Source organism: Pipistrellus hanaki (genome assembly GCF_964339955.1).
Source record: "Pipistrellus hanaki genome assembly, chromosome: 3".
Lineage (NCBI taxonomy): Eukaryota > Metazoa > Chordata > Mammalia > Chiroptera > Vespertilionidae > Pipistrellus > Pipistrellus hanaki.
The window spans coordinates 97,488,372-97,508,788 of NC_140505.1; the positions used below are offsets into that span (position 1 = coordinate 97,488,372).

Below are 20,417 nucleotides of genomic sequence, written 5' to 3' on the forward strand. Positions count from 1 at the left end.
TGAAAAATGATTTCCAAATGGACAAGTGTTCTTTTTTATTGGATCCATTTTTCTGTCCAGCATACTGCTTAGTCTACAGAGATTTTCAATATTCCAGAAAGAAAACTACCTGTGGCATTCCTTATAATGGTGAAATCTCAGGTTTTCAATTTGGGATGCCAGAGAAACACTGACTTTTGTTAATAATGCATTTTGAAATTCTCTTTCCTCTCACCCTTCTGTCCTGGGGCCCAGCAGCAGATTATAGAAATGGACCTCAGTCTTATTCCAATTCTCTAGAGATAGGAAGCATGATTGTCACTGTGGGTGTTGGACCCTTGTGCTTATTACTTTTCCCCAAATGTCACATTCTTGCTTGAAGTTGGCTTTCACTTTCTATGGTCCCAGACACTGAACTCCCACCTTTCCTATCTGCTATCCTCATCTGTTATTTTCCAGTTAGTTATTTTTTTCTTTTCCTGGATCCACTTTTTCTAAGAATTTCTATTTCCAGTTAGGGCAAAGGAAAAGATTGGAGCTTCTTTTTGTCCAGAATTACCATTTCCCTGTAATTTGCAAAAATGATCAACACACAGGGAAAGTAGAGGAGCACCTGCTATGTGTTCTCTAGGCCTTTTAGAAAACATGGAGTTACTCCTTTTTCACATAAATACAAATCTATAAGAAAGGTGATATTGCAGACATGAAGGGAGTGGTCATTGTTCAAAAAGGAATGCCCTACATATGCTACCATGGCAAAATTTACAAGAGTCTATGTCGCCAAGCATATGATGGGCGTTGTTGTAAGATTTCTGCCAGGAGAATTAATGTATGTATGGAGTATATTAAGCACTCTTAGGAGCTGAGGTAGCTTCCTGAAATGTGTGAAGGGAAATGATGAGAAAAAAAGGAAACCAAATAGAAAGGTTCAACAGAAGCATCACCCTGCTCCACCCAGAGAAGCACGTTTTGTGAGAACCAATGGAAAGAAGCCTGAGCTGCTGAAATCCACTTTCTATGAAGCTAGGGCATGATCAGTGTAAAACATAAAAGACCTCTGTATTGTTTAAAAAAAAACCCCACACAGTTGGAAAACCCTAAATTCTAGTAGTAGGGATGACAGCAGTACTAAAAGATTGCCAGTTCTTTCAGTATTATACATTTTACATAGAAGTTTGTATATGTAAGAAAGTACTGCTTATAAAAGAATGTATTCCAATTTTATAGGTTTATTTGGCACAGTTCATCTGGAATGAAAGGGTACTATGTTGTTAAGATGACAGCAATGATGAAAAATTGAAAAGATTGATTTGGAATTAATATAACTCTTTTACACCTAAATTTTTGTGCAGTGACATTCTTAGTGATTCCTAAATCTGAATGTATTGGTATTAATGGCTGACATACATACCGGTGATCTTGTGCCCTTGGAATTATGTGGATTTTACTAAAATGAACAGATAAGTAGCAGCAAGTAGATAATTGATGTTTAAGAATTTTCGATCAGAGGGATATAATCAGAGGGATTTAATCACTGTAGATGGGCAATAGAAGCTTAAAAAAAGGATTTGTGTCTTTTCATATATATATATATATATATATATATATATATATATATATATATATCTTTTAACTGCATCTAATTTTCTATTGGAACCTGTCAGAAATAATGCAACATACCATCTGGTATTACTATCAAAATCTTGTTAGAAAAATGAAGCAAATAAAGATGAAATATTAAAAATATTTGTAAATATAGTTGAAAGTAACAGAAATTATAGATGAATTGCTAAATAAATTATATAAGAATAATTTCCAAAAATATTATATATGAAATATTTGTAATTCAAGTTCACAGTTTGGAAAGATCATTTAAAGCTAGGCTGATGAGGACAGAGTTTGTGGAGGATTTCAGATAAGGAGTGGAAGGTCATTCTTATGTGGCACAGCATAAGTCAAGTACAAAAGATTATTTAATCCTCAGAGATATTAATAAGATTGCTCTGTAAAAAATAAAACAATGCATTTACATAGTAGGTAAAATAAATATTTTACTGAAGGAATGGAATAAAAAAATGTTTTCTCTTTACAAATCAGTAAGCCCAGTTTTACATCCCTGAAGGTCTTTGTAGGGTGACAAATAGCCTAGAAAATTCCACTAAAATGCCCACTTACCTGAATTATATCCTTAAGTTTGCTTTTGAGAGAAAATGTTAGTCATCTTTTACTCTCAGTAGTCTACACTATTTCATTTACTAAAATGCCAATTTGTGGGGAGTTTATGATACTTAAGATTATATTTAAATAAAGCCTATAAATCAGTTCTGAGACATTTCTAGATTTGAATGTCTTAGAACAATAATTTGAACCCACATGGTATCCCACATAATATTCCATGTCCTATTAGAATTTTTATAGGTTGGTGTTGATCACAGGAGATTTCATAATTTTGATCAGGAGAGAAAAAGGATTTTATATGTGAATTTATAGAAAAATTTTAAAGCTAATGACCTATTTGCCATAAGCTCATTCTCACTTTCAAAAGTAGTAGGGTTTTTTTTTGTTTTTTTTTAATATTAAAACTTTTATTTTTCAGGCTGCAAACTGTTGTACAAACAGGATTTTGCAAGACGTTTAGGACTGAGATGTGTTACTTGCAACTATTGCTCTCAACTGTGTAAGAAGGGAGCAACTAAAGAATTGGATGGTGTCATAAGAGATTTTTGTAGTGAGGACTGCTGTAAAAAATTTCAGGATTGGTACTACAAGGCAAGTAATTCAAAATTTTATGACAATCATACTTTAACCATTCTTTAAGAAAACATTGTAATTATTACCATGATAAATATGGTAACTTATTTTAAAAAAATGTACACATATTGAGCTTTGCCCAGATTATACAATACATTAAAATTTCTGTCATTGTAGTTTGTTCTTTATACCAAAGTAGCATTTTTACTTGTTTTATAACTTTGGCATTACCTAAAACTAGGGGAAACCTGTATTTTTAGTAGAGTAGCTTAACAAAATTGATTTCTCTAAAATTTGTTGTCTTTATTTTACTAAATAGAAATATTTTTGGTGACTACTTAATAATCAGTGTTGATCATTAGCAGGTAATTGTTTTAGATATATACAGTTTGTTTTACGACCGTTTGTTCTCTTTTGCCTTTTTAATTGTGGGTCATTGGAGAATTTCACATTGAAAAGATATGATGAATTCTTCCTGTTTTCTTTTGCATTATACAGTAGGTCCTTGGGTTATGTCGCAGATCAGTTCCTAACGGCAACTCGTAATGCAATTTTGCCGTAAGTTGGAACCCACCTACATAAGCACCTATGTCAGTCACATGGAGCACATACACAGCAGTAATATGAAGTGAAACAGTACAAAAAATTTTAAGGAAAAATAATTCCTGATCTTTACTTGTGGTAAATAAATGATATAAAACATCAAGCACATATGTACATATGTCGAAATGACGGAACTTTTTTTTTTAAAATAAATATAAATAAATAAATAAATGGGAGATGGTGACCACGAAATGACGTACATCGAGTCCGACGTAACCCGAGGATTGCCTGTAATTAGAACAGAGAAATCTACTGGTTTCTTTTCTTTTTTGGGAAGCAAAAAATGTTTGGCAAAAGACCACTGTTATAGATGTTGCCATTTGTTACATTTTGCTATTTATTTTAAAGGATAATTGTATATAATATTTTTATTTTATGCAGTGTTTAATTATTAAATTTCATTAAGGTGGTGCATTTCAGAATACATAAGAATCTGTTACTGAAATAATCACGGATAATTATCTTTAAAAAAAAGTATTTTATTGATTTTAGAGAGGAAAGAAGAGGAAGAGAGAGATAGAAACATTAAAGATGATAATCACTGATTGGCTGCCTCCTGCATGCCTCCTATTGGGGATCAAGCCTGAAACCTGGGCATGTCCCTGGATCAGGAATCAAACCGTGATCTCCTGGTTCTTAGGTAGACACTCAACCACTGAGCCACAGCAGATGGGCTGTTTTTGTTTAATGTCAGTATTCTATACATTAAATACATTTTTATTGATGTTCCTGATAAATACAACACATTTTTGGGTAATATGCACAATAGCATTATTACATATTGTACTAAATTGAGTGTTTTATCATATGGCAGCAATTTGTAAAAGGCGAAAGATTTATGCGGTCTGAAGAGAAACCAGAGCATATATGGCAGCAATTTGTAAAGCAAGTAACAATAATGATTTTTCTATAATATCAATAGGAATATAACCTTAGAAATGAAAACGGAGTTGCCCCTGTCAGTCAGTAGGATAATCAAAGAATAACTTTCTTTTTAGTGCTTTCTGTTTGAATCAGACTGTTTTCCTTCACCTGTCCTGAGTTCCTTCTATATACTGCTCCCTTCTACTCTCTGTCATCTTGAAAATGTGGTTGAGTACCAACCAAATTATGATTTTTTTGAACCTTCTTCTTCCCCTTTTTAATATAAGAACTCAAAAATTTAGATTTTTTAGTTTATTTAATAGTGTGACCCTTGTTAGTCAACCCAGCTTTTATTTGAAAAATGATTCCCTCTCCCCAAATGGTGCCTTATCAAAGAATTTTTGAAAACTGTAACTAGCCAATCAAGTTGTCAGTTCACCTTTAGCTACAGCATTTGTTGCCTAAATAGAGGAACACACATTGAATTTTCACTTTTTGTTATCTTTGTGCTTAAATTTAACTATCTCTCTGAATTTTCACTTTTTGTTATCTTTGTGCTTAAATTTAAATTTAAATTTAAAAAAAAGTTATCTATATTCTAGATATATTTTAATATATCTAGAATATAGATAATTTTTTTAAAATTTAAATACTTAATATACTTTAAAAATTTCTGTTACATTTCTTTCTTTGTCCCCTCTCCCCCAAACAAGACATTTTGAATGATCTGGTCTATATAATGGTTTGATTTTGGGTTAAAATAGTGGTTCATTGTATACTGTCTCTTCTAGATTGGAATAGAAAATCTGTTGAAATCATGTAACCAAAAAATGTTGAGATTAAATTGTATGTCTTCTCCCAGATTATTCTTTAGAAAGAAGTAGATTTTACTCTTCCTCAAAGTAACTGTTTCCAGGCTTATTATGAAAACAGGTGGAAGCATAGTTCTTTTGTTCTCTTAAGTTTAAAATTTTTGGAGAAAAAGGATTTAGTAATGTAACTAAATAATAGCTAGGTGGTTGATATGTAGTGAAGATAAATCAAAATAAATAAAACTGTGTTTATTTTTTAGAAGGACATAGATTTTACTTTTCCTCAAGTAACTGTTTCCAAGAATCCCTCACAGTATTTCTAAGAGAACTAATAAGCTTTTCTTAAACTTTTACTTAAAATTAAAGTTGTGTTTTGTTTTTTTACACAGATTTTGCTTTGTTTCACAAACTAGTAGTAAGTGGTGGCAATACTAAATTTTTCCATTCGTAGGTCCTGTAATGTTTTATCAGTGCAAGTTATTGACTTTAATCAAATGAATAACTACCATTGTAGTAAATCACAATGTAGTGCTTTCTATTTGAATCAGACTGTTTTCCTTCACCTGTCCTGAATTCCTGCTATATACTGCTCCCTTCTACTTTATGTCATCTCCTACTTTTTTTTATCACTTCATTTAAAAATATGAATCACTCTATTGTATTCAGAAACATATATTGGGGAGTCAAAGAATTTTTTTAAAATGACTATAAAATTCTCTATTTCATTTATGTTCATGGATTACTTCACCTGTCCCTGCAAAACGAGGTTTGATTTTTATAATGGGGAACAGTGGATGTATATAACAAAAAAACAAGCAGTTGAAACTGTCCAATAAATGTAAAATATTACATCAGTGTAATATAGATTGAATGACCTTTTGTTAGTTATTGAAGAAGAGATTCCTGTAGTAGCTGAGAGGTTGGAAAGGTTTTGTAATTAAGAGTTTAGTTAGTATTTGCCTATTATTTAGATTATTTGAATCTGTGACTGTCCATCCTCTTACCCCCAAATATCATATAGTCCCTGATTTTTCACAGTGACAGGACAACTACTAACCAAAGAAAATAATTTTAAAAAGTATTTTTTAAATATATATTTTTTATTGATTTCAGAGAGAAAGGGAACAGAAGAGAGAGATAGAAACATCAATGATGAGAGGGAATCATTGATTTGCTGCCCCCTGCACTCCCCCTACTGGGGATCAAGCCCACAACTGGGGCATGTGCCCTTGACCGGAATAGAACCTGGGACCCTTGAGTCCTCAGGCTGACCCTCTGTACACTGAGCTAAATCGGCTAGGGCTAAAAAGTATTTTTTATACAAGAGAGCTAAGTCATACTTTAGTTTTTGTGCTATAGAAATGTTAAGCTTTCCTAAGATTTCTCTTGTTATTGGGAGGTAGTAGTGTTGATGTTGGTAAGGAATGGCCATTAATGATGTTTTCTAATTAGCCATCCTATTTTTAGTTCATTTCCAAGCACAATACCTGGAGTGTGCATGAGTGAATGTAAAAGAACAAAACAACAACAAAAAGAGGTTCACCACCTTTGAATTTTTTATTATGGCATTAAATTTGGAATTAGTATTGAGTTCTGTTATTCAAATATCCTGAGAAAATAAACACTGTTTGAGTGGCCAGATTATTATGATCTCTGAATGCATAATAATCTGGTCACACAGTGTGTGTGTGTGTGTGTGTGTGTGTGTGTGTGTGTGTGTCTGTCTGTGTCCCAGTCCCAGTGCATGAATTTGTGCATGGGTGGAGTCCAGCCTGCCTGGCCAGGGGGAGGGGACATGGGCAGTAGGCCTGCCTGCTGGTCGAACTCCTAGTCAAGGGGACAATTTGCATATTAGCCTTTTATTATATAGGATATACACTGAGTAGCCAGATTATTATGCATTCAGAGATCATAATAATCTGGACACTCGGTGTATACCAATTTTGTTTCCCTCTACAAATTGTCATTAATCTTGCTCCTTTTATTTTCTTTGGGTAGAATCACTTAAATTTGTTTTGAACCTTCTGGAAGAAAGCTACTTCAAGTGTTGCCATTATAAAATCCACTGTCTATAATTAACAAAAGAATGAAGTGATTTAATTGTTGAGATTTTTTGGGTAGAATGTTCTTGGGCCTCTGATCTTCTAAATTATTGTGTAAATGGCAATACTACTATATACTTACGTTGCCAGAGGATCTAATTTCTCCATCACTAGTAGGAGTAGTGTTCTTGGGGTGCTGCTTGAATGAGTACTTCTGGAGACTCCCATGGGAGGGTAAGATGTGATAAAGGCTTTATTTTCATGAAGTTACATTTCGCTGATCGTAAAGGCCCATGTCCCTTAACCCAGTTCTGTAAAAGCTGCACCTGGGACTTTAGTAGAGCTAGAAGCAAAGCCAGTGTCCAGAGTTTCCATTCTATTGTGAAGTTGAGTTCTGTAGAGAATCAGGCTAGATTAAGTCCCATCAGTCCATTGTTTTGGTCCCACATTGTCTTGAGCCACGTGGGTGAGTTTGAGCCCCACCAACCAGTAATTAGGCTTGAGCAGCAAGGGGGCCAAGAGCGTTAAGAGGGCAAAAGAGTTAACACTTTTTGTTTAAATAACAAATATTCTCATCCTTGTAGTGGCTACACCTATTCTGTGCACAGACTTTGTCCCAGGCATGACTGACAGAAAAGCATCCTGCCACATCACCCAGACCTTACTGCGCATGTGGCTATTGTCCAGTCCCTTCCCCAAACTCCACTTTCTTGGCAAAGTTATATAAAGGGCATGAATATATTATCTAGTCTCTCCTTTGCTCCTTTCCTATTAATAATAACCAGCTTATTAGCAGTATCAATTCTCTCCTGAAAAAAATGAAACCTTTTGTAATCTTACAAAGGAGAAATGTGTGAAGGACATCACTAAGAGTCAATGAAATACTTGGAGTATTTTATACAAATTGATTTGGCTTTTAGATGTTACATTGAGAACCTTCCTCCAGCATTTTATATTAGGATTTTGATTCTCTGACTATTCACATTAACTCATTTTGTCTTTCCATTGTCTTTATTTATTTTAAATTAAAAAAAAAATTAAATTAGTTTATTTTTAATCCTCACCTGAGGATATTTTTCTATTGCTTTTTTGAAGTGTAAAAAATACTTATCTATATTTATTTATTTTTATTTATTTATTTTTTTATATATATTTTATTGATTTTGTACAGAGAGGAAGGGAGAGAGATAGAGAGTTAGAAACATCGATGAGAGAGAGTCATCGATCAGCTGCCTCTTGCACACCCCCTACTGGGGATATGCCCGCAACCAAGGTACATGCCCTTGACCGGAATCGAACCCGGGACCTTTCAGTCCCCAAGCCGACGCTCTATCCATTGAGCCAAACCGGTTTCGGCATTATTTATTTTTATTTCTTTTTTTATTGTTTAAAGAATTACATATGTCTCTTTTTCCCCCATTGACCCCTGCTTGGCCACTCCCTCCTCCAACCCTCCAGCACAAGCCTCCACCACCCCAGTGCCCTTGTCTATTGGTTATGCTAATATGCATGCATAGAAGTCCTTTGGTTGATCTTTTACATCCCCCCTGCCTCCCCTGCATTCCCTGTGAGGCTTGACAGTATGTTTGGTGCTTCTCTGTTTCTGGAACCATTTTTGTTCATCAGCCTATGTTGTTCATCATATTCCACATATGAGTGAGATTAGCATAATGCTCTCCAGGTCCATTCATGCTGCTGCACATGGTAAAAGTTCCTTCTTTTTTTATTTTTATTATTATTATTATTATTATTATTATTATTATTTTTAGCAGCGTAGTATTCCATTGTGCAGATGTGTCACCGCTTTTTAATCTACTCATCTTTTGATGGGCACTTAGGCTGTTTCCAAATCTTAGCTATTGTAAATTGTGCTGCTATGAACATAGGGGTATATATGTCCTTTCTGATTGGTGTTTCTGATTTTGTGGAATATATTCCTAGAAGTGGGGTTACTGGGTCAAATGGGAGTTCCATTTTTAATTTTTTGAGGAAATGACATTATGTTTTCCACAGTGGCTGTACCAATCTGCATTCCCACCAGCAGTGCACAAGGGTTCCTTTTTCTCCGCATCCTCAGCAGCACTTGTTGTTTGTTGATTTGTTGATCATAGCCATTCTGACAGGTGTGAAATGATACCTTATTGTTGTTTTGATTAGCATCTTTGGATGATTAGTGATTTTGAGCATGTTTTCATGTGTCTATTGGCCTTCTGTATGTCCTCTTGAAAAGTAACTATTTAGGTCCTTTGCCCATTTTTTGGATTGGATTATCTATCTTCCTTTTGTTGAGTTTTGTATGAGTTCCCTGTAAATGTTGGAGATAAAACCCTTATTGGAGATAACATTAGCAAATATGTTTTCCCATGCAATGAGCTTTCTTATTGCTTTGTTGATGGGTTCTTTTGCTGTGCAGCTTTTTATTTTGATGTAGTTTCATTTGTTTATTTTCTTCTTAATTTCCATTGTCCTTGGAGCGGTATCGGTGAAGAAATTGCTTTGGCATATGTCTGAGATTTTGCTGCCTAGTATTTTTTTTTTTTAAGAGGATTTTCTTTTATCTTTTTTTCTTCTTTTTTTTTTTTTTTTTTTTTTTTTTTTTTTTTTAATATATTGTATTGATTTTTTACAGAGAGGAAGGGAGAGAGCTAGAGAGCTAGAAACGTCGATAAGAGAGAAACATCTACCAGCTGCCTCTTGCACACCCCCTACCGGGGATGTGCCCGCAACCAATGTACATGCCCTTGACTGGAATCAAACCTGGGACCTTTCAGTCCGCAGGCCAACGCTCTACCGCTGAGCCAAACCAGTTTCGGCTGCTGCCTAGTATTTTTATGGTTTCCTGTCTTATGTTTAAGTCCTTTATCCATTTTGAGTTTATTTTTGTGTATGGTGTAAGTTGTTGGTCTAGTTTCATTTTTTTTGCATGTATCTGACCAATTTTCCCAATACCATTTAGACTGTTTTGACTCCATTGTATGTTCTTGCCTCCTTTTTCAAATATTAATTGAGCATATTGGCTTGGGTTGATTTCTGGGTTCTCTGTTTGGTTCCATTGGTCATTATGTTTGTTCTTAACCCTACCAGACCTGAGTCCCTGAACCTAACTGTCCCCTATAGCTGGGCTTTTGAGGATTAAAGAGAAAAAATCAACATGATATAGAAAAATGTTAGTTACATGCAAATAAGTGGTTAGAATAAGATGGAACTTGGAAACATTGTAGAAAATAGGTCTACCTTTCATAGCCTAATATTCCACCTTTCTGTGCCAATCCACCCAGCAGGATGAGCTTTGTTCACACAGAGGTACTTCTTGCAAAGTGAGCACCAGATGTTGCTCTTCACCTTCTTGCATGAATTGTTTTTGTAAGACACTCCAGAATTTTGCTCGTTGTACCTAGAGTGCTTTTCCATACACACAACATAGATATGATTATAGACAATGTTCCAGGGGGAATCTCTGGAAAATGATTGCCTGGGGTCATCTATTGAGGGCAAGGTTCCTTTGGTGGGCTGATGTCCTGTATCCACCATTAAGTTGCAGGCACAGTTTCTGAGTATATCTGGTGAAATAAACTGGCTTTTTTTTTTGAAGCAGCTTGCTGCTTTGAAACATACAAGATATAAGAATTATAACTGGCCCTCATAACAAAACTTATGAAAAGCTGCCAAGGCCAGGAGTAATGAAGGCGGGTCATCTGGTCATTTTTGTCACAGCCACCCATATATTTATTATAGTCCTTCACCAACTGTGGCATCTGTATTTCTTGCACATTGCCATCTTTATTTCTTCTGATTATTACTACATTTTGGGCTGGATCGTGGTAGTTTGAAATAAATGTGATGGGCTTTCTATCCTGCCAAATTAAACAAGTTACACTTTCTTGGCATAGAAAGCAACTGTCACCCCTAGCAAGTTTTTTTTAATACTTTTCAGCAACTTAGGAAATTGCTTCTTGTTTTGCTGCAGGGTTCTCAAAATTCCTTGTGTAATTCTGACAGTGCATATTTAGCAAGGGTTACAGAGTTGTAGAACCGGGCCATGACAAGCACATGAGATTTATTTTTCATTGCACTCGAGCGACTGTATTTCCTACTGTATTTATTTAGATTTTCCCACATCTTTTTTAGGCATTGGTGCAGCATCAGCGTAGATTTCTGCATTCAAAATGTGCCAGTCTCACCTTCACAGAGAAGGGAAGTCTTGATGCCCCAGTTTGTGGGCTTATCCTTGATATACTGCTTGATGGCCAAGTGGATTTTTGTCGGGATAATCCCCTCATCTAGGCTCAAATGTTGCTTTGGCAGAAAAAAGTGGAGAAACTTGGGGAGTAGACTTTCCAAGAAAGGTCTAACTTTATAAATTCTATCTGTCTTTATCAATATCTGTGTCTTCCTCATCAATAATGTGTATTAAAAAACTCCAAAGGGCCAAGTATCTTGTCTCGAATCATAACATTTCGAAATCCGGGAGTAAATCCAATAAAGTCAGAGCCCTCATTTGTCCAATAATCCGATAGCTGGGCTTTATACATAAGTATTCCATATAGATCCTCAGCCCAAGAAAAGCCTTCATTTCTTCCACTGTGGCATCCTTGAAATTTTTGGCATTGTAGGATTTGGGCTTTGCTCCATGTAATTGGAGGGCCCGGAGGTTGGTTTTCTCTGTCAAATTTTACCAGAAAGTATCATCCAAAAACAAGGATAAAAAGTCAATTGGTTCACTCTCCTCCGTGATAGATCCAGAAATGTCACTGGGCTTTTTCCATCCTCATTGAAATTCAGATCTGTATTTGGTGATACAAAATTTCTTGTCCAACCTTCATCACCACTGAAAATAAGACATCCTCCGAAAATAAGACCTTCCCCGAAAATAAGACATCCTCCGAAAATAAGACCTAGCGCATAGAAAGATAAAACATCCCCTGAAAATAAGACCTAGTGCATCTTTGGGAGCAAAAATTAATATAAGACACTGTCTTATTTTCGGGGAAACAGGGTAGATCTCCCTCAAGGACACCCCTCCTTCTCTTACTAACTATTTAGCTTTAGATCTATAAGGTTCAAGATTCTCCTCATCACTCGATCTCTCCCTGTCTGTATCAATTGGACTGGAAGCGTATTCTTTTTTTTTTTAATATATTTTATTGATTTTGTACAGAGAGGAAGGGAGAGAGATAGCGAGTTAGAAACATCGATGAGAGAGAGTCATCGATCAGCTGCCTCTTGCATACCCCCTGCTGGGGATGTGCCCGCAACCAAGGTACATGCCCTTGACCGGAATCGAACCCGGGGCCCTTCAGACCCCAAGCTGACGCTCTATCCACTGAGCCAAACCGGTTTCGGCTGGAAGCGTATTCTTGATGAAATTCTGATTCCTCAGAGTCTGAATCAACCAAAGTATCGATCACCTGTTGGACTGTGATAAACTTAGACATACTTCGCTTTCTTGTTGAAGTGCTTGGTTCATCAGCCGCTAATTTCAATGTGAATTTTCAGAATTTTTTCACGTCCAGCCACACAAAGTCAATTCAAATACATGGGGGCAGACATTTGCAATGGCTAAACATGAGGTTTGACCACGATTGGTTGGTTATTTTTTAGTTTGTGACACTTTTTTTTTTTTTTTCCCGTACTAGGCAAAGTACCAAAAATTAGGTACAGTGGTATAGCGGAAGATTCAGAAATTACCGAAAAATCGGTGCAGCAGTCTGGTAGGGTTAAGCCAGTATCAGGCAGTTTTGAGAACAGTGACTTTGTAATATAGCTTGATAACTGGTATTGTGATCCCTCATGCTTTGTTCTTCTTTCTCAGGATTGCTACAGCTATTTGGGGTTTTTAAAATTCCTTATGAATTTTTGCAGAGTTTGTTCTAGGTCTGTGAAATATGCTCACCTGAGGATATTTTCCTATTGTGTTTATTGATTTATTTATTTTTAAGAGAGAGTGGAAGAAAGGGTGAATGACAAAGAGAAACATAGATGTGTCTCACATCAATTGGTAGCCTCTTGCATGCTCAAGGCTGGGGATCGAGCATACAACCAAGGTACATGCCCTTGACTGGAATTGAACCCAAGATCTTTCCATCCACAGGGTGATGCTACATTCACTAAGCCAAACTGATCTGGGTTCCATTGTCTTTATAACTTGATGGATAGTATGCTTTGAATCCTGTCTCTACATTTTTAATATTTTGCCTTAGGCAAGTTAATTCTCCTACTTAGACCTTAGTTTCCAGTAATGTAAGGATTACAGAGAGTATATAACTCTAGGGGTCCGGTGCATGAAATTCGTGCACTGCGGGGGGAAGAGGGGTCCCTCAGCCCAGCCTTCCCTCTCTTACATACTGGGAACCCTGAGGGAATGTCCTAAGCTGCAGTCTGGCCTCCCTTTGTGGGAGGCAACCAGGCTGATCAGGGGAAGGCACCATCCCCAAGGTGTTTTCATCAACACAGACTCCAGTTCCCTCACCATGAAAAAATGACAGCTTTCTTTAGACATTATCAAGATGTGTCTTTCATAGGAATTGACATTTCTTTCTTCATTTTTTTATCCTCACCTGAGGATATGTTTCCATTGATTTTTACAGAATGTGGAACAGAGAGGGAAAGACAGAGAAACATCAAAGTGAGAGAAACACTTTGATTGGTTGCCTCCTGCTTGAACACTGACCTGGGCCCTAGCCAGGGAGGAGCCTGAAACCTAGGTACATGCCCTTGATCAGAATCAAACCTGGACCCTGTGCTCTGCAGGCTGAGGCATTATCCACTGAGTCAAACCGGCTAGGGCAGGATATGACATTTCTTAGCCCTCCAGCAGCAGACATTCATTTTTTTTCCCCAGGAGTGTGGTGGGAAAATCTTAGATTACCTTTTTGGATTCTTATACCCAAGTTACTAAGAATATTACCAGTGGCATACAGGGAGCTTAGCCAATGAATGGTCAGAAAAGGTGTTTCCTCAGTAGTTCACACCGATCGCTGATCGCCTCCCATTCCCGGCTCCGCCACTGACAAGGCCCAAAGCCTCTGACCTAGGCTTGGGGCTTGGGTAGGGGGCCCCCCAGCTCCCTCCCATCGCCAGCTCTGCCCCTGGCTCAGGCCCTTCCCAGGTTACTCAGGACCCATGCAGAGCCTACCTTGGAGTGACCTGAGAGCTGAAAAAGTTCCTGGGACCCAGGCTGCTGGGTGCCTACATATGCAAATCAACTGCCATCTTTGTTGGGTTAATTTGCATACTCTGATTGGCTGTGGCCGTAGCGGAGGTACAGTCTTTTTTACATGTTTGTCTGTTATTAGGTATGATGATGAGCTTTTATGTATCAGGTAACTCAATGACTGAGATAGCCTGCTACAACTTCGCTTTTGTCATCTTTTTGCACTGTTTACACTCAATGATTAGAATGTTAAGCCTTCAATTCCTTCATCTTTCTTTGAGTATCCTATATAATAATCCTATATAATAAAGAGGTAGTATGCAAATTGACTATCACTCCAATATACAAGATGGCTGCCCCCATGTGGTCAAAGATGGCCACCATAAGATAGTTGGCAGGGAGAAGCAGTTGTGGACATTCAGGCCAACAGGGGAAGGCAGTTAGGAGGACCAGGCCTGAAAGGGACAGATGGCTGGAAATGCAGGCATCCTCTTAAATTGCACACACCCAAAATTTCATGTGCAGGCACTCTCCTTGGGCTCTGGCATAGAGATGGTGGAGTGGATTGGAGATGTGTGGGCAGAAGCGAGGGTTGGGACTCAAAGGGCAGACACCCCTATTTCCAATGCTGGGTCATTCCCTCAAGCTGTGGAGGACATCTTTCTCAGGCAGACCTTTCCTACCTAGGCAATTTTTGCCTGGAGGTAATACAGTTGCCCCACCCTGTGGAGTTTCTGAGTTCCATTAAGAGACTGATAATAGCCTCCAGGCAGAAGCATTTTCCCCACATTGTTGTTGTTTTTTTTTTTTTTTTTTATAATATATTTTATTGATTTTTTACAGAGAGGAAGGGAGGGAGATAGAGAGTTAGAAACATCGATGAGAGAGAGTCATCGATCAGCTGCCTCTTGCACAACCCCTACTGGGGATATGCCTGCAACCAAGGTACATGCCCTTGACCGGAATCGAACCGGGGACCTTTCAGTCCCCAAGCCGACGCTCTATCCATTGAGCCAAACCGGTTTTGGCTTTCCCCACATTGTTGATAAACCTCTCATTCCACCTGTAGATGAGGCTACTCAAGATTGAATCCAATCAGATTGCAGGCAGAGGCTGATATCTGGAGTCTTTGAGTCTTTGCCTGATCTAATTAGTTAGAAATAGTGTTTGCCACTGTCCTGCACTAGAAATTGAGAGGCATAGCAGATCTACCCAGTACATAGTCACAAACCCAAACAGGCAGCCAAATATGGAGACAAAAAAAACAAGCCCGAAATGAAAGAACAAGGGAATTATCCAGAAGAAGAGCTAAATGAAATGGAGATAAGAAATAAGACATAGAGTTTAAAATAATGATGGCAAATATGCTCAACAGCTTGAGAAAAGATATAGTAACTGAAGAATGATATAATACTATTAAAGAACACAGTGTAAGGAATACACAGCAGATTAGGGAAATCCGAGGATTGGGCTAGTAAAGTGGATGATAGGATAGAAGAAAACTCAGAGAACCAAACACAAACAAAAGACAACAACTAGAAAATAGGACAGCTTAAGGAAGCTGTGGGACCATATGAAATGTAACAATATTTGCATAATAGGTGTGCTTCAAGGAGAAGAAAGTGAGCAAGGGATAGAGAACGTGTTTGAAGAAATAATGACAGAAAACTTCCGTAACCTGGTGAAGGATAGAGTCACACAAATTCAAGGGGGCCATAGAGAACCCGAAGAAAGAGGAACCCAAATAGGCCCATACCCAGACATAATTAAAATGGCAAAAATGAAAGAATCTTAAAGGCAGCAAGAGCAAAGCAAATTGTTACCTATAATGGTACTCCCAGAAGGCTTTCAGCTGGTTTCTCATCAGGAATTCTGCAGGCCAAAAGAGAAAGACCTGAAGTTTCCAAGATAATGAAAACCAAAATCATTATACCTAGCAAGGCTAGATTCAAAATAGATGGTGAAAAAAAAGATCTTCCCAGACAAAAAAAAAAAAAAAGGCTAAATGAGTTTATCACAATAAAACCAGCACTGTAAGAAATGCTAAAGGAACTGCTATAATGAGAAGAAATACAGAGAGCTAGCAACCTAGGCAAATAGAATTAAAATGGTAATAAATTAGTACATATCAATAACTTTACATGTTAATGTTCCAAGCAAGAAACAGAATAACTATAACTGGGTGGATAAGAAAACATTACCCATATATATGCTGTCTACAAGAGATCCACCTCAGAACAAAAGACTCAGGATGAGAGTATCAGTTTCCCTAATCTTCCTGCCTTGGAATCCTGTAACAGAGGGACCTGGAGAGTATTATGTTAAGTGAGATGTTATAGCTTATTATGTTAAATAAAATAATCAGAGAAAGCCAATTATCACACAATTTCACTCATGTGGAATCTCAGGAACAAAATTGATCCAGAGACATAGAAGCATAGAATAGACTGAAATCTTAGGAGAAGATCCGGAGAGTGGGTTGATGGGATGTATGTGTAACCCATGGACACAGCCAATAGGTTGGTGAAGGCCTGGGTGAGGGGGAAAAGAGGGAGGGTATAGTAGGAGTCAGTGGGGGGAAAAAGGAGGACATATGTAATACAAAAATAAAGATGTATAAAATGGGGAAATGCTTGGTAAAATGGGATTACTAAAAATATAAAAATCCTTGTTTATTCATTATCATAAAGTTGATGAATTTTAATTGGTTTTATTTTGTATATGAAATTATAGACCATTTAGGGGTGATTTCCTAGATGTAGGTCATTTTTGTTGTCTTAAAACATAATTGTTTTTTAATTATTTAAACATTGAGTGTTTTAAAACATGAACTTAAAGTTCTTATTAAAATAAAATCAGTGTATTTATTAATGCTCTTCAAATTTATTATATTAAACTCTTGAGAAACAAAAATACTTCAAGGCAACATCCATGATTTTCTCATCAGAAGAGCTTCAAAATTTATCTGCTCTTGTGCAACTTTTTAAAATTGATTTATTATCTGTTCACTAATCAGAGATTTCAATGTATTATGATTGTAGGAGACTTCTGCCAGTATATTTATGTCCCTCAAAATTATTTTAAAATATTACCATGTATTGTGTCAATTTGGCTTACTATTTTTTACTCCTTTTGGTTATCATATCTTTGTAATTCTGTTCTTTGACTTCTGGTAATTCTGTTCTTTGACTTCTGGTAAGTGTAGAAAAGGATTTTAACAATGAGGAAAATGGCTACTTTTTTCACTTTTATTGTGGATATTTATGACTTATATTACAATGATTACTAATAAACTTTTAGAAATCTTTTAAAAGATATACATGACTTTTTAAACCTTGTATTTCAAATCTTTGGTACCTTTCTTTTTTTATTAAGGCTGCAAGGTGTGACTGTTGTAAATCTCAAGGAACTCTTAACGAGCGTGTGCAGTGGCGTGGGGAAATGAAGCATTTCTGTGACCAGCATTGCTTATTGCGTTTCTATTGCCAGCAGAATGAGCCTAACATGACAACTCAGAAAGGACCTGAAAACTTGCATTACGGTATGTCATAACTTAGAGTCCTGTGCAACTTGAAAAATCTGTACTTTAACCTTTAGTTTTATAGATCTGAATTCAAAGTACATAATTATAAACGAATAGTTGATTTTGGAGATATTTTAATAGAAACTTCCATAGTTTCCTTGTGTGGAAGTATCCTATATGATGTCTTTCTTTCTTTCTTTCTTTAAAATATATTTTATTGTTTTTTTACAGAGAGGAAGGGAGAGGGAAAGAGAGTTAGAAACATCGATGAGAGAGAAACATCAGTCAGGTGCCTCTTGCACATTCCCTACTGGGGATGTTCCTGCAACCAAGGGACTTGTCCTTGACCGGAATCGAACCTGGGACCCTTGAGTCCGCAGGCCAATGCTCTATCCACTGAGCCAAACCAGTTAGTGCTGATGTGTTTCTTTTTATTTAATTCTCTTTAAAATCTTTAATGTTAGTTGAAGAAATATAGTCTAGTTGAAATTGCAGAGAAGCTAAACAGAATTATAACAAAAAATTCTATAAGATTCATCCACCTATTATGTGTCACCTGAAATTTTAAATGAAACCCATTTTTAGAAAATTGTATGGGAGGAGCAACAAAAGCCCTTTAGGAGCTGTGCATTACTTAAGAGTTAAATCTCGAAGGGACTGTTACCTCCAAAGTTGTGTGTGGTTTTCTGCAGGGACAAAATGGGAAAAGAGTTAACTCCACTTATTTAGCTCTGTATTTCAGCTCTCAAATATATTCATTACTGAAAATAGCTTAAAATATTTACTTAGTAATTATTTTAAAACATTAAAATTTAATGACAAAAATAGATGTAGGAAATTCTGAAGAAAGTGATATTTGTCTCATTTAAAATTTATTTATATTTTATTTTTCAGATCAGGGTTGTCAGATGTCCCGATCCAAAATGATGGTAAGTATTGTTTAAGTAAAATGATAACTATTGATAATTTATTTTTATTTTTATATATTTTATTGATTTTTTTACAGAGAGGAAGAGAGAAGGATAGAGAGCTAGAAACATTAAGCAGCTGCCTCTTGCACCCCCCCTACTGGGGATGTGCCTGCAACCAGTGTACATGCCCTTGAATCTAACCTGGGACCTTTCAGTCCTCAGGCCGACACTCAGTCCACTGAGCCAAACTGGTTTTGGCATATTGATAATTTTAATGTGGGAATATAAAAAAATAATCAGTTCAATTTAATCTTATTGTAATAATAAAAGATTCTTTACTTTCCTCAGTTGGGACAGTTGAAGTATTCAAATGGATTACCTGATACTAAAACAGGTACTTTCATACATGCTAAGGAATATAAAGGTTAATAATTATGACCCCTCCCCATCTTGTGAAGCACTCATAATAGATGCATCTTGAAGACAGTAGCAAAAATGGTTGAAATGATTGCCTGTGTCTGTTCCTGGTGGCTGTAAGAAAGCTTCTAAACAGTTGAGAAGATAGACTGGATGAAAAGGAATGATAATATGCAAAGGGCATGCATATTTGGCAGAACAGATTTTTTAGGTAAAAGCTTAAAGGGGAACCTGTGGTGGAATCCTGGGAAATAATGGTGAAAGGAAGGGCTGGGACAGCTCATTAATGGCTTTGTGCATTTGTTTCTGAAATAGGAATGTGAAGATCTATGTGGGAGCTAGGCCTTGTGAGTTTTTATTGATTTTGAGAGAGAAAAGATGTGAGAAATATCTATCAGTTGCCTCCCATACCCACTCTGACTGGGAATTGAACCCAAAACCTAGGTATGTGCCCTGACCAGAATCAAACCCACAATCTTTTGGTTAATGGGATGACCTTCCAACCAACTGAGCCCCTTGGCCAGGACTGAATTAGCTGATTTTAATATCAGGAACTTTGATTTATGCTGAGGAACATAAAGGTGATCATTCCCTGTTTTGTTATCTTTATGTAGCTATGAGGCTACTTCCCAACCTTATTTTAAACTCGAGGGCTGGAACATGAAAATTTATGCACTGGAGGTGGGGTCCCTTAGCCCAGCCTGCCCTCTCTCACAGTCTGGGAGCCCTCAGGGGCAGGAGGCATCCTAATGATCAGGGAAGGCGAGGCCCCATCTGCTGCTGTTGACTCTGTCGCCCTGGTTACCTGACCCTCCAGCGGCCCTGGGTGCCTTGGCAGCTGCCATCTGAGGCGTGCCTGCAACTCAGGCTCACCCTAGGGGGCTGGGCAGCCGCCATCTGAGAATTGCCTGTGCCTCGGGCCGGTCCTGGGTGGCTGGGGGCTGAAGGAACTGGAGGACTCTGAAGGCAGGTGCATGGCACAGTTGGACCCACCTGGGCACAGGCCCAACCATGCTGCACTCCTGCTGTGTTGGTGGGGCTGAGGTGACTGGGTACTGCCATCTCTGAGGGCATGGCAGTCAATTAGCATATTCCCTCTTTATTAGATAGGCTATGTAAGTGTTTTTTGTTTTTTTTTAAATATATATATATTTTTAAATATTTTTATTGATTTTTTTACAGAGAGGAAGAGAGAGGGACAGAGAGTTAGAAACATCAATGAGAGAGAATCATTGATCAGCTGCCTCTTGCATACCCCCTATTGGGGATTGGCCTGCAACCAAGGTACATGCCCTTGTCCGGAATTGAACCTGGGACCTTTCAGTCCGCAGGCCGATGCTCTATCCACTGAGCCAAACCGGT

General features: G+C 37.2%; 1 protein-coding gene across 4 annotated transcripts in view; it reads left to right on the plus strand.

Annotated features, from left to right (window-relative positions):
• The window catches only part of ZMYM2 (zinc finger MYM-type containing 2), a 152,375-nt gene that overhangs the window by 95,498 nt on the left and 36,460 nt on the right, over nt 1–20,417 (plus strand). For all 4 annotated transcript variants that reach the window (XM_084878529.1, XM_084878528.1, XM_084878527.1 and 1 more), the window contains 3 exons: nt 2,576–2,748; nt 17,580–17,745; nt 18,622–18,656. In XM_084878529.1, the coding sequence (XP_084734655.1) occupies nt 2,576–2,748; nt 17,580–17,745; nt 18,622–18,656 (374 nt within the window). The remainder of the gene's footprint in view (nt 1–2,575; nt 2,749–17,579; nt 17,746–18,621; nt 18,657–20,417) is intronic.